This window comes from Chaetodon auriga, chromosome 7 (genome assembly GCF_051107435.1).
Source record: "Chaetodon auriga isolate fChaAug3 chromosome 7, fChaAug3.hap1, whole genome shotgun sequence".
In the NCBI taxonomy this organism is placed as follows: Eukaryota; Metazoa; Chordata; class Actinopteri; order Chaetodontiformes; family Chaetodontidae; genus Chaetodon; species Chaetodon auriga.
The window spans coordinates 14,887,008-14,902,538 of record NC_135080.1 but is presented as its reverse complement, the minus strand read 5'-3'; the positions used below and the strand labels follow the sequence as shown (position 1 = coordinate 14,902,538).

Below are 15,531 nucleotides of genomic sequence, written 5' to 3'. Positions count from 1 at the left end.
ATATACCAGTAATTGATTCTAAATACTTCCCCCACCACTCTTGACCTCCCTCACGCGTGAACAGGGTTCAGTCTGTCCGTCCTGCAGGTTTGAGTACGTGCCTGCGCTCCCTGCTGCTCCCCTGCGTGAGTCACAAGGTCCAGCAGCCTGTGCTCCACTTCCCTGAGAGGGCCAGGGCGGACCTCGCCTCCCCTTCCCTCACTCCCAGCTCTCCCTCAGTCCCCTCCGCGCTGTCCTCTGCTTCTCCCCCTTTCATCCCCCGCTCCTCTCCATTCCGGTGGATTCATGCTCAGCTCTCGCCCTCCTCCTCGCTCGCCATGCAGAACAACCACCAGAAGGAGCATCTCTACAAGATCCTTGTGATAGGGGACCTCGGGGTCGGCAAGACCAGCATCATCAAGCGGTATGTCCACCACAACTTCAGCCCCAACTACCGAGCCACCATCGGGGTGGACTTCGCACTTAAAGTCCTTAACTGGGACCAGGAGACGGTGCGCCTGCAGCTGTGGGACATCGCAGGTACGGTCCAACTTTCAGTCCTCATGAAGGGCAAACAGATATGGAAAGTTTGATAAATAGTATGAAATTGCTCACAAAAGGTGTTTTCTGAGGGCTTTAAAAGCGAGTCACAGCCTCTGGCGACAGTCGATTTAATATATGTGAAAGAATAAATATGTATAAGATATTTGAAGGGTTTTTAAAAGTAGTCCCTGTAATTGGTGAAAATAGATGCTTTTTCGTTTATTGGCTCAAATGCTTTTGTTTTGTTTGCTCAGATGAAGCTGATAATGGAAAATGCTTTGGGAGACAATTAAATAAATGCGCTGAGTCTATTAAAAATTGTCTTTCAAGTCACAAAAGCTGAAGGCTACATTTGTAAATTCATTGTTCGTGGCGAGCTGCATTCCTGGAGGAAATCATGTTTATAATTATGTTTTTTGTTCTTTTTCAAACGTCACTTGATTGAGTCTGCTTCACAATGAGGTGCTTATTATGAAAATCAATTTCTCATCCTTAATGCACGTCACTTCAGGTTAGAGACAAAGCTTTCCTAAATACTAAATGAAGTATTTATCAGAGAAACGCTGGAAACGAAGGCTTTTTCTTTCGGGAAAGGCAAAAAGTTCTTTCACATCAGAGAGAATCAAGGCCCTCTCAGAGGGTTGTGTGTTTTAGATATACAGATAGTTTTGTGGTTAGAGATAAAAAAAAAAAAAAAAAAAGAAAGAAAATGAGCATGAGACCGTTTCGTCACAGCTGGTATTTAACCAGTTTCACAGGGGGATGATTTTAAGGGTTATCCAGGGTTACTGTCCTCGTGCGTAGCAGCTAACCTGCTGCTCACTTCACCTCAAATCACTTGGCAACACATTTCTGGAAAGTTCAGTTTTCTCTTTTTTTGTATTCACGTGGAAAACACACACACACACACACACACACACTCCAGAGAAGCCATGGGAAAGGTCACATAAGAGCTGTTGATATTATTATATGTATTTAACTGACATGAAATCAAACCTGTACTTGTGACTTTTCACCTGTCGTGAACAGAAGCTGCTTCGTTCTGCTGCTGTCTGTGTTGTCTTTACGACTTAAATCTAAAATTAAATTCATGTGACCACAGAGACATGAAATACGCCGTACTTTTCAGCTTGAGTGTCACGTGACTTTGTGCAAGAGCATCATGACACCACATGACATAACAGAGAGCAACTGTGGCAATGGAGGCCATTGGGATTGTTTCAGGTCTGTCAGCTGGATGGGTTATCCCAACATTCATCAATGTTTATTAAATCATTGTCACGGTTTGAACAGTAATTCTATCTGTCCCTCATCGTGATACTCTATTCCTCGTCTTATGAGATGATGAAAATGAGAAATACTGACATCTTTTCCTTTTTAAAGTCAGTATTTAATGCTTTGGTCGTCTGTGGCGAACAGAGGAATCAGAGAGAATAAGGGCTTTTGAGTGCGATGCTGTTTCGTAAGATAACAAACCTAAAGGCTACGGCGGTCTCATCTCACATGAGTGTCGGCTGAGGTTTAGAAGAATCCTCTGACCTGCTGCGCTCTCCCCTCCTGTGCGCCTTCTCCAGTAGGCGCAAGCGGTCATGTGTCTCAAGCTCATGTGAGTGAGATTTGAGGCCCGAGCTCCTGTGTACAGAAAGCTTTTGTTGTGAACTAAGGATGAGTGTCTCCCTCAGAGAAAACTGCTGTAGCTCTGTATTATATGTGCACCCTACTCCAGCCCCTCAGCTGTGGAAGCCTTGAGGTGGGAAAGCCTAAACGGTTAAACTCAGTTCTGCATAGTTTCGGGTCACGTGGGCTCTCCATTTACCTTGAATTATAGAAAGGACACACAAAAAACAGTAGTTTCAAAGCAAAAATGTGTATTAAATGTCCTTTTTAAAATCATTATGTTTGCATCTGGCGTTTATAAGTCGTGTCCAAAAATATCTTCCAGCTCTGCGGTGGGTTTGTTCTGGGATTTGATGATGATGGACTGAAGTTTTTCTCATGCCACCGCAGTGATAAATCTCTGGCTGTGTCTGTGCATTTCCCAAGACAAATAATACTGGAACTTCAACCGTTCTATTTTTGGCTGCCATTTTTCTGTGGCCTATGCGGACAGGGTGACAGGGCTAGCTGCACTGGCGTGTAGCATGAAGATGTGTGTGAGGCTGGTTATTGGAGAAGTTCTGTACACTGTTCAGCCTTTTGAAATCACATCGATACACACGTTTAGCTGTGGAAGTCTATGGCTGCAGTCTTACATAACAGAACAGCAGATGCTTTGGGCCTCTGCACAGTTCATCCCTATTAATGAAACCACTGGCACTCTTTCCATTTGATGTCCTTAAAGGCCTGCATTGTCAGACAGCTTGTTACTGCGAGCGCTGGGCCCCAACATTAACACACAATTTCCAGTTAAATGAGCGATTTCTGTTTTTGTCTGTGTCTTTGAGTTTGGAAAAACTCTTTTAACAACAGAAAAGACTAGTTGGCTTCAGTGGAAAGCTGGGAACATTGTGGTATACAGTAATACAATACTAATACTTCTTAATACAGGCTTCTGCCCTTCTGATACTGTGTGTCCTTGAACAAGACACCCTCCTCCCAGCTGGTCTGCAGCTGACCCTGTGCTCTGATCCACCTGTGCAGGAAAGCAGGTGAGCACAAAGAGCCCCTCTGGGTCTCAGCACAATAGCCTCAAACCTCCTGACCATGATGCAGACTGCTTTTTGATGGACCGCTTTAGGTGTTCGGTTAGTCTACGGTGTGAAAATGTCTTGCCCACAAGTTGATTTTAAAGCTGGTGCTGATGGTGCTCGAGCAGAAGTTATGGATGGGAAAATCAGTGTGGATACAACATTCCAACAGGGCTTATCGAATGAATTTTGCCCTCAGGAATTTTTACAGCCAAGTTCACAGCTAGACACACGCAGCCAACCACACACACACACACACACACACACACACACACACACACACACACACACACACACACACACACACACCCCAAAGACATTTCTGTCCTCCTCCTCACATCCTGCCTCTATGCATCTTCTCTCTATCTATCTTCTCTCTCTTTTTCTTTAACAGTAAAAACCTGCATGTAATTTTGTGTGTGTGTGTGTGTGTGTGTGTGTGTGTGTGTGTGTGTGTGCGTGCGTGCGTGTGTTTGAGAAAGTGCAGGTGAAGAGGTATGTCAGGAATGCTTGCATGGTAGCACATATGAGACAGGAGTGTGATGAAATGAGTAAATCGGATGACTCTAATTCAAACCACTGTGCCTGTATGCTGCTGAAGTGACACAGCATCACTTCCAGACATGTCTCTATGTGCATCACAAAAAGTATTTGTTTGTTCACCCGAATGACCAAATGATAATCATTTTCTCTGCGTGTGCTCGTCTGTGTCTTTGTCCGTGTGCGTCCTCTAGGTCAGGAGAGGTTTGGCAACATGACCCGCGTGTACTACCGCGAGGCCATGGGCGCCTTCATCGTGTTTGATGTCACGAGGCCCGCCTCCTTTGAGGCCGTCACCAAATGGAAGGAGGACTTGGATTCCAAACTGTCACTTGCCAATGGGAAACATGTAGCCACTGTGCTTTTGGCTAATAAATGTGACCAGGGCCGGGACGTACTGACCAATAATGGAATAAAGATGGAGCAGTTCTGCCAGGAGAATGGCTTTGTGGGATGGTACGAGACGTCTGCCAAGGTGAGAAAGATGGAACACACACACACACACACACACACACACACACACACACATACACACACACACACACACACATCATTTCAAAGCAGTAGCACAGCTAGCAGCAGGGTGCCGTGAGCTCTGAAGTTCAAGCTCTGGTGTGTGCAGGCGTGTCCTTCCTGTTCAGATGTCCTTGAGAGGCAGCTGACTCCCTACCAGCTCGACCGTGTCAGACCCAGCACCTGATTGCCCTGTGGAGATGCCACCATAGAGGCATTCAGGATGTGAAGAAATCCTTGAAAAGTGCATAGTTTAACAGACTCTCGACAGTCTACTCAGTATTTGCATATGAATAAAGCCTCATTCACTGAGCGCTGCCGCTTTTCCCGAGAGCTGACGTTCCTGCTGTGGTATTTCAGGTCAGCTGCACATGCATCAGGTGCTCAGTCATCCGGGCAGGATGTCCAGGAATGTGGAGGGAAGATATGAATCCTATGTTTTCTACTTACTGTCACAGATATTTCAGGAATAACTCAACAATTTTGGGAACTTGTGCTTGTTCCTTTCCTTGCCCAGAGTTAGATGAGAGGACTGATCCCACTCTCATGTTTGTTGATATAAAGATGGTATGAGATGCAGAAGCAGGCAGAACAAGGGCATCGATCCATGTATATGTTACTATTTATGTAAGCATGGTGCCAGTTTAGCCAGTTACAGTCTGAAACTACTCAGATAACACACAAAGCATGAAATCCAAACATGAAATTTCATGAAAGCTTTGGAAAACTTGAATAAACTGCAGCATGAGTCGAAACTGGCTGATGCAGCAGACGGTGTGAAAGAGTGAAAGATTGCGGTGAGTGAATTCTGACGGTGGGACGAGTTGAGGATTCACCCACCAACACACTAACACACTGAGACACCAGTACAAGCCCTGATCATGGCAGCTTATGCAGAGCAGGAATCTCACAGCTGGATGAGAAAAGGGGAGAAAATAGAGTAAGACGTGCACATATGCACGCACACACAGGCACACACGCAGTTATTTTATCAATAGAAAATATTTATACATTTCAATCTGCATCTGAATTGAGACAGAGTTGCCAGACATTCTCGCTGCTACATGTACATATTTTTTATTTATTCAGACATCCTTTAAAATGTCCTGGATCGACACCAAAAGCTATTCACTTGTTCCTTTTGCACCAAACTTCACTGAAATTTTCGAGATGTCCTTCTAAATAACAAACAAAGAAACACACAGCTCAAGGAAATAGTGGTGACCAACATTAATTGCAGCAGTGAAAGAGCGACAAAGACAAATTGAGGATTGAAGCTGCTGAAATCAATACACTAAACAGGACTGGAGCGGCTTTATTTAAAGGCAATACAACCAGTTATGTGACAGCTTTGGAAAATCTAGACAGAGCTATATGTGAACAATTCAGTTTCCTCTTGGTGCCATTTGAGCTGCTGGAGTGTGTAATACATCAGGGTGAGAGCTGACTGCCCACTGCCAAATAACCTGAGCACGCTCTGTGTGAAAGACGTGAAGTCGGCAAAGAGTAGAGTTTGTTGCATTTTCTGTTGATTTGGATGAATCTTTTGCTCTCGATCTAACACTAAGTATGATCGATGACGACATGGCGCACAGAGGGGCGTGTGTGTGAGGGAAGTTAAGGGCTCTGCAGATGGCACCATGTCACATCCTACTGAGCACACAGTTAGATCTAATGAATATTCAGTGCATCTACTGCCGCTGCGTCACGTTTCACATATTAACAGAGCCCGTGCACGTGTGTCTCTCTCATCAATACTCGGCTGGTTCTCTCCTCGTGTGAACCTCACTTCAGCACCCAGGTCCATTTCTCGAGTTGACTCAGCTTTCAGCTCTGGTCCAAGTTGCTCTGAATCCTTTGTCCGGGTGCAGTCGAGCGTGGACATTTTGCATTTGTGTTTTATTTCGATGGGTAGAATAGGTTTGTGAATCAGGCGAGACAAGTTTCCCAGGATTATTCCTCCACTCATCGTCTAATCGCATGTGGTTCCAGACCTTTGTTGCATGTCATCCCTCTGATTCCCGTCTGTATCCAATTAAGGCAAAATGCCCTCTAAGTACCCTCTCAATAAAAAATAACGAACATGATGCAGGATGACACAACGTGACACAGGAAATTCCAGTGTAGTGGTGCAAAAGTACTGTGTAAAGTATAGAATGAGCAGCACCTCAGGTAATTATTTCTGATTTCTTTCTTCTCTAATTATTATTTCGAAGCCTCTCAGCTGTCACAGAAAACACTCTTTTGTATTATTCATTGCTGTTAAGGCATTATTTTCTATTGTACATGAGTGCCTGCGTCAATCAAACATATTAGTAGTTTTATGTGACTGTATCCTTTCCCATTTACATTATTGTCTGCAAAAGTATGCAAGGCGCTGAGATTTAATCTGAGAATAACTTTTGCACATGTAGACACACTTACTCACTTACTTTCTGTATTTTCTACACTCCAATGCTGATTTCACTCATCATGCTATACTTGTTCGATCATTTGTCACATTGTTTTTTTTTCCTGTATAGGCTGTGTAAAGGAGGGACGAGGTAGCCTTATATAAAACTCCCTTTTCAATGCGTGTTCACGTCATCTATCGACTCAGTCTAGCAATAAAATGAAAGCAGTGCATTAAAACGCTTGCATTAATCGATTTGTCCTCCTTCCATTTGTTCCTGCGCTTCTCCCTCTCTCTTTAGGAGAACATCAACATCGATGAAGCAGCTAACTGCTTGGTGAAGCACATCATTGCCAGCGAGAATGACATGCTCCAATCAGAGGTCCCCGACACCATCACCCCCCAGTTAGAGACGGACAAAGGCGGGACATGCTCGTCCTGCTTCAGATCCCAGTAACAGCTCCTGACAGCTGGATGTCCTTTTGTATCTCATTACAACACAAAGTCGAGTTTGTCTGTGAGCAGGAGGCAGAGGGAGAGCGACTTGGGCTGACAGACATCTGGCTCAAGAAATGGGTGGATTGAAACAGAGACAGAAAGAGAGATGGGTGCAGCTGTGTGCGCCTGTCAAAGGCAAGGTCACCCTCTGGGCGGCTTCGAGCCTTGACACTGCCACTTGGGTTACCATGGAGACACAGTTAATGAAAGATGGCTGCAGATCACAGTGCGTCTGTGCCGAAGGTCCACGGAGGTGATCTGTGTTTACCAACCGTGCTAGCTGTCTCTCTTTCTCCCTCCTTCTCCTTCTCCTCCTCTCTCGGTGGCTTCGTCTCCCTTCTTTTATGTTCTTGCCCACTCGTTCTTCTCCCGTGTCTGAGTTTGTCTCTCCTCACGCCTCCCTGACAGCATTTTGAGTTTTTCACCGTTAATTCTGGGCTGATGAGCAGGCAAAAAAAAGCACATTTATATCTTTTACTTCAATGGTTTTATATTAAATTTATGTTCCACTGTTCAATATTTGTAACATTTGTAATTATGGAATAAATGCGTATAATATATACACACATACAGACACACACACTCACACACTTACACACACACTCACACACATGCACACACAGACACACACACACAAACAGAGATATGTATATATTATATCTAGTATAATGACAAAGATATATCCAGTCTTAAACATGTTCATATGAATAAACCATAGCTTTACGGACTCATGCCTGGTTGTGATTTCATGTGATTTTAAAGATGCTCTCTGCTGTCATTCCTCTGGCTGATTACACCTCTGTTCACGCCGAAGTTGGCTGCAGCTTGGCGGAGAATTTTCGGACACCACCAAACCCTGTTCATGTAACTAATACCAATGATCAAGGTGTGAATGGGAAATAAAGCCCTGCCCTAACAGGTGCAGCAAATTAGCAGGAGAGGGAGCTGTCAATTAAGCGCAGTTTGTTCCCACCCACGGTCGTGACAGGCAGCATCAGTGAAAACAGCTGCGTAAGTCAACTCTGGCTGTGTAAGCATGGTGAGTGTCAATGGGGGTGCACTGAAAATCAGTTTTAGGGTTTTGATTTCTGGCCACTTTGTGTGTTTTTTGGTTGTGAGCACATCAAGCTTCATTGACGTGTCCAGGTGATTTCCCTGCGTTCAATAATGAACCATCAGGCAGGAGGTGATTTTTTTCAGCCTTGTCACGAACCACATTTTCTCTTTCTGATTTGTGCTCACAGCTACATCATTAGTGCTGGATTAGTATTTTTAGAAGGTGGTTGCTAAAATCAGACGGCATCATAGCATTTTAAATTCTCAGATTTAGTCCAAAGCATGGCAAATTGATGCAATCTCCTGGCAGCGAACCACTGAATTTATTCCCAGTGACATGTCTCATTTCAGGCTTGGGAACAAACATTCATTCTTCTTAGACGAGCAGCGTTTCCCTTGTGCTGTTTTTCTCACTGTATGTGTTGCCGGTCACTACCGCTAATATGCCGAAAATCCGATTTCACAGAGTAAAAGTTCAGATTGCAGCATAATAGTTCCTGTTTGTTGATTTTTTTTTCTGCAGTGACCAGCCCCTGACCTGCTTATGTGACTGCAGCCAGCCACCACTTTCACCTTCATACCACTGTAGGATGTTGTTGTAGACTCTCCAATGTACTGGACCTAAAAATACACATTTACAGGTCATGACATATTGTAGCTAGACTTTCTTGACATTGATGATGATTTCTTTGAGCTTCCAATTTGGATTACTGGCTGTCAGAGCAGAGAGCAGGTACACCAGGGGTTAATCACACTGTTTTCCATAGCTGAATACTTTGTCTACATAAACAGTGATTTTTAGTGTTAACTCCAAATTTCTCCAAGATTATGGCCACATACATTAGATCAACCTGTGTATGCTTTTTAAATCCAGGCACAGATTCAGGTATGGTGCTGCTCACTGTGCTGTTATCCAGCTGTTTTCATTGCTTTACCTCCACCACTCCTGTCTCTCACTTCCAACACTCCAAAGATTACATGTTGTGCCTTGTTAAACACGGTGGCTTCTTTTCATCCCAGGAAGACAAAGACACAATCTACTGTTGAGCACGGTCTCTGATGATTACTGATTCAGGGGTGAGGACATGCGCGCTCTAATTTGTAATGATTAGATTTGATTTTCAGCATTGATGTCACAATTTGGGAGAGAAAACACAGCGCAGAGGGGGCAGGAAGAGAGGCACACCAGTTATGTGGGAACTGCCTTCCGCTGGGCGTCGGAAGCTGACCCCTTTCTCTGTACACCCTCCCCACGCACACAAACACACACACAAACACAAATGATCAGAGGATTTCTCAGATTTATCTCTCGCTCTCCGCTGGTCTCTAAGGCAACAAGCTGCAGAGAGAGTGATAGTTTCATTTCTCTTTACTTATGCGCCCCGTCCTTGCAGTTCTCCTTAGTTCTCCCATGCAACAGGCAAAGCAGAAGGAAAGGAGAGAGAGAGACGGAAAGAGAGAGCGAGAGAGGAACCATAACAAGGGACTGTAATCACAAGACCTCTCAGTCACACAGGATAAGGAAGAAATAAGCTGCACGTGATTCCAGGATGACTTAAAGTCTCTCTCCCTCTGTCTCACACACACATTGACTCAAACACACACACACACACGGACAATTACACACCAATATATATATGCACACAGCTTCACCTGTGACAATTACTGTTGGCAAATTTTCAAACATTTCCCCAGATTTTGCAACACATATAATCCTCTGGAGGTCCAAAAGGTGTGTGGGCCTCCACTGTAACTCAAGCTACTGGTTCTCCAATGACAAATTTCCCTTTGAAGATAACATATATTCATTTCGCAGCAGTGATACTGATAAGTATAAGTGATAAAATGCTATAAGAAAGGCAATAAAACAGCCACAGTGAAAATATAGGCACTGAGCTCAGATGTAGTGCTACTATGTGGTCAATAAACATTGAGAGGTGTTGGAAGTGGAGGCTGAGGCAGGCGTACTCTGGCTGTGAATTAAGCACAGAGTAAAATGGAATCAATAGCAGGAGCCAGGGGAGACCAGGGGATGAATGGGAATAGCGGCTGCACCACCAACTTTGATCGATAAGTGTGTGTGTGTGTGTGTGTGTGTGTGTGTGTGTGTGTGTGTGTGTGTGTGTGAAAGAGAGAGAGAGAGAGAGAGAGAGAGAGAGAGAGAGAGAGACCTCACAGCAGCACAAGTCTCAGTGAGTTTTAAATGGAGCACTATGTGGACTATCAAAGGCCTCCTCTGGATGAGTCATCATTCACAACCAGCTCAGCCGGAGCGAGAATCTGCTTCAATACCAGACCCAGGTCACATACACACACACACACACACACACACGCGTGCACACACACACACACACACACACACACACACACACGCACACCCACACACACACACACACACATGCAAACAAATGTCCTATTGATTACACTTGAGGATTTGTTTACACTTGCAGCAGATACTATTTGACTCAGCCGTGTGGGACGTGATATCGTTTGGACATTTTTGCTGCCACTACCTGCCTTTGCACTTTTCAATCTGATGGCAGTTACAAGCTTGTTGTGTAAAATGAGCGTTTTGTTTGCTTTTTGTGAGGCCATTGCAAATTGTTTTAATGGCTAATTCGGCTAACAGTGGCATATTCACACTGATACCGATCAATGTACTTTGTTCCTGAAAACAAAATAAAAATTAGTGGCTACGCCCTTAGAAAGTGTTGTAGCTGTTAGGGGCAGTATATGAAGGGCTAATGCACAAATTGTGAACAGTGGTTACCCCGGGTTATCCTAGTTTTATATGTGTAGCTGTATGTAACATGTGTACCTGCTGGTTAACCCCATTATTTCTCTGTCTGAGCAAAAATGCCTGCACTAGCACGTTCCATAAGATGATGGAAAGATTGCTGTTCTGAATTCACTGGGACAAACAGAAGGAGCCCGTTAATTCACATATTTCAGGTAAGCATTTCTATTTTGTATGTTGTCTGCCCTTTGATGCACTGCTGGTAAAATCCAGAAGTGAAGGCTGTTAAAGATGATAATTAGATCTTTTTTTTTAGTCTACATTACAAATAACTGTGCTGGGAGAGCTAAAGAGGGCACAGGTGTGTCTCTGTCAAAGAACAGGAAGTCAACAGCACAGGTTGTTTCACCTCTACAAGTGCAGCCTTAAACATGCTCAACAAAGCAACAAAGTTCCACTTTGTCACACCAGGATTTAACTGTGCTTTTGTGATTTTCTTTTGCAGCTCTGTAAGCTTTAGATCATTGTATTGCTGATAAAGAACGACAAGCACTATCGTCTTAGTCTCACCTGATTAACGTGACTATCAGACAAAAGGAACATCTTAAACTCACTGGATAAACATGTTTTGTTGTACCGTGACAGAAATCTCAGCTCTTAGATCTCTGTACATTCCAAGGCTACAAGCGTCCTTGTGTTTTAACAATATGTTATGTGTAAGGAAAAGGGGGATCAACGCCATCATCTGCTATTGCAATAAAAGACTGAAAATCCCCTAAAGGGTTCAGTGGATTGTTGGTGTATAGTTTCCTTTCAAGCCACGTTAGAGCTCGAATCTTAATCATCTGCAAACTTTAAAACCGTCATGATTTTCAGTTTATCACTTCACAGTAAACTGATGTAGCCACTGATGCGGGCAGTCACATGCTTTCAGGTTCACACAGTGAGAGAGTCATGCTGGAATGTAGACAAACAACAAATAATAGTTTCACAGACCCATCACAGGGAGCTGAGCATGCAACTGGATCCCTGCCTGGTTTGAAAACTTGGCATCGCCCCCTAAGTCGCAAATTTGGTCTGTTCTCTACACACTGGCACACAGATCATCAGTGACTGACAGAGCCTGCTTTCTATTTGAACAGACTGTCTGTGAATGAGGTGACACCGTGGCTCAGTGATAAGCTCTGCCAACTCACAGCGAGGAAAACGTAGACACTTACTGTGCTGAGTTTGCATTATCTCCCTGTTTAGTCCAAGACTCCATGGACATCAAAGTCTGGTTGAATGGGGACTCGAGAGCCACAGGTGTGTGTGTGTGTGTGTGTGTGTGTGTGTGTGTATGGAAGTCTGGGGAGACTGTTGACTTTTCCAGGGTGTTTCCCCACCTTTCACCCTGCGCATGCTGCGAGAGGCACCAGCCTTCCATCATGCACAAAACAGGACAGAAGTGTGAAAATAAAATAAATGAATGCGTTCGCGTCCCAGGCTATTTGTTTCTCACCCAAAAGTGCGTCTACTGGAGTGATGTGCATGATGTATCTTGTGCTGCGGGGTAGACTACTTAACACTCATTTTAGAAACACAAAATAACATAAACATCATCAGACCCTGTTTGATTTAAGGCGGCGTGCATTCAAAGAGGCGATACCGCTGTGCAAAAATAAGTGTATTGTTTTCCTTTCTTCTCCGATGGATATTTCCCACATGTTAGATGTGTTTTGTGTCAGTTCGGTTCAGCAGAATTTACTGCCCAGTCTGCTGTCAGCATATCAATGATGAGTAAACTGGACAGCTCTGTGTCTCTGCCAGTCCCAGGATCAGCACCTTGGACAGTGACTGTGACACAGAATGTTATATATTGGGCTGCTTTATGTTCAGGACATCACGTGTTATGCCTCATTGTGCCGTTAATTGCTGTTTTCCATGTTTTGATTTTTTTGCTCTAGGTGCAGTGTTTTCTGTAGGGTTATATTTGTGTCAAATTATCATACAATTGCACCCAATCTGTTGAGTTGGCCCTCTTTCTATTTTGGCAAGAGGAGGTGGGAAATGTCAGCAGTATTTATGTCAGTGTAGATTTAATGGTTTCCACTTTGTAGCAAGTGTCTCTCTGTTAAGGAAGTTGATTGCTGCTGCACCGTGTTTGTCCCTGGTTGAGTCTTTTGGCCAAGGCCACTGCATTCGAGTGGTGTGTGTGTGTGTGGACAGAATATTTGCTGGCTCTCTTTACCTTGGCAGGGAAAAGGCTATGTGAAATATTGGTCAGCAATGCCCTTCCCCTTTGTGCCAACTGTCTCTCCTCCAGTGGATGTGTACAGAACAGCCTGTGTACAGAGCAGCCATGTTAATGTGACCTTGTGCTGAGCGTGTTCTATCCCATCAAAAGCATGATAATTCTGCTGTATGTCTCCGTGAATGTTCTTTTTAGCACATGTGCAAAGAAAATGTGCACGAATTTGTGAGTGGATTCAGTGGTTGTCTCCGAGGTGCCTCACAGCGCTATCTAGCAACGCACATGTGGCATTGCACAAACACTGCATACCAACACACTCCCAGCCCTCGTTGCACTCTGCGATCGATTATGCAACAGACATCCATGGGAAACCACGTGACCAAGTTAAACTGGAGATAAAAAAGAGGAAATGCTCTGTAAAATTAAGAACTATTGATCTAAGACTGTATTACCTAAAACTTTTGTACATCTGCAAAGCAAAGGAAACGATAAACATCAGCAAAATCAAACATAAACTTTTAACACTGGACTCTCGTCTCTGATACCTCAAAAGAAATTCCCAGAGGAAGGAAATGACTGTTTGGACATGGGGGTGGCAGGCAGAGTGCCAGGAAGCATGGATGTGGCTGTGTTGGGAGGTACGCTGCATGCATGGATGGATGGCTGGCTGGAGAGTGGGTGGATGGAGAGGAGGGAGGTGGGCGGATGAGAGGTATGTTGCCAGGCAGCGTGGGAGTTTGAGGGCACGTTCAAGAGTTGTGTCTATGGCCGTGCGCACGCGCGTATGCCTCCTCTCTGTGTGGGCGAGCGAGCATGGGACCGAGCGATCGCTCACGTGGAGGCAGTTGTCATGGCAACTGAGGATGTCGTCTCGTTTCGCAACATCTCAGCCGTCCCAGAATCCTACAGACCTCTCTCGTCTGTGTCTGACTTTCCTGGTCTGTTTCTCCCTTCCTCACGTTCAGTTTTCTTTGTACCAAAACACCTGCTCACTCCTCTTTCTGCCTCTCTCTCCCTCGCTATCCTCTAGGTGCCCCTCTCTCTCTCTCTCTCTCTCTCTCTCTCTCTCTCTCTCTCTCTCTCTCTCTCTCTCTACCTCTTGCCCCATTTCCCTGCATCCTCCAATCCCCAGTCCTCCTGCTCTCCCTCACCCCTCCTCTCCTCCACAGCTGTAACAGATATAAATAGAAGTAATAAATTGCCGCGAGGCTGCCAGGGTGTAAATTTATGAGTGTGTGTTTAGATTTTCGCTCTAATGACCTGTATAGGCTCACAGGTGGGATATCCCTACATAGGGAGATGTCATTTACCATGCCTCCCTCCCTCCCCCTCTCCCTGCCCTAAATGGTTTACACACACACAGCCCATTACTTCACAGCTCTAGTGCTTTAACATCAAAACACAGAGGCCGCTTAACTCTGTCAGGCTTGTGACCCTCAGGCATTTCTGGTATCCCACCGGCTGCGGAGGTTGTTTCAAAGCTAAATAAATCATCATCAAAGTCAAAGACATTGGCAACCTTGTTAAACGCAACACAGTAACAACATGCTGAAGTAAATCCTCAGTCTCTCATTTGTATTAGTGTACTAGAGGGGAATAAATGTGTATGTAAGATCACACCACCCATATTTCTAAAACCAGATTTAAAGCTGCATCAATCAATGCTTTTATTTGAACAGTGGATCATGTGCAGGTGAACGTGATAGTGATGAACCCAAAGAAAAAACATCACACACCTCTGCAGTTCCTCTCAGATGTACAAAGATTTTTGGTGTGTCCCCCTTTATTGTTTTGGTTTCAGTCATTTCCAGCAGTTCGACTGCAGTTTAGCTGCTAAAGAGCCAATTATTTGGTGAAGAGCAGAACAGCACTAAGAGGGAAAATTGAACTTACGTTCACCAGCTCGACAAAAACATGACTTCAAATGAATGCTGGCATTGCTAGTTGTTTGCTAACATGTTAGCCATATAAACTTTGTAAGGTGATAGCGTGTCAGTGTCGTTTTTAAAGCATGTTGCACTGCCCCCAAGTGGCCAAAAAAGTAAATCAATGCTGCTTTTATATCACATATAACTACTGAAAAATATCAGCTTGCAAACTAACCTCACGGCAAGCGTCTGCAGTTGTTTGATTGTCGATGCGTGTGATGTGTTTCTCTGACCCACTCTTAACCCTGACCCACTGGTTGTAGTGGCACTAGCACCACAGAGAACAGATTAGTGCAATATGATCAATGCTAGACATCACATGCAAGGTTAAGAAATGTGACCTTCATCAGCCAAAACATCTAATCTCTGTCCAAGGTTCAGTATGTAATAGTCTGGGGCCATGTTTGCATTTACATCCAGTCAGC

At 44.4% G+C, this 15,531-nt stretch overlaps 1 protein-coding gene across 1 annotated transcript; it reads left to right on the top strand.

Moving 5' to 3' along the window:
- The first annotated feature begins 203 nt into the window (after positions 1-203).
- rab38a (RAB38a, member RAS oncogene family) lies at positions 204-7,876 on the top strand. The gene is made up of 3 exons (XM_076735484.1): positions 204-519; positions 3,944-4,224; positions 6,956-7,876. The coding sequence occupies exons 1-3, from the start codon at positions 318-320 to the stop codon at positions 7,109-7,111; spliced, it is 639 nt and encodes a 212-aa protein (XP_076591599.1). The 5' UTR covers positions 204-317; the 3' UTR covers positions 7,112-7,876.
- Positions 7,877-15,531: the final 7,655 nt, after the last annotated feature.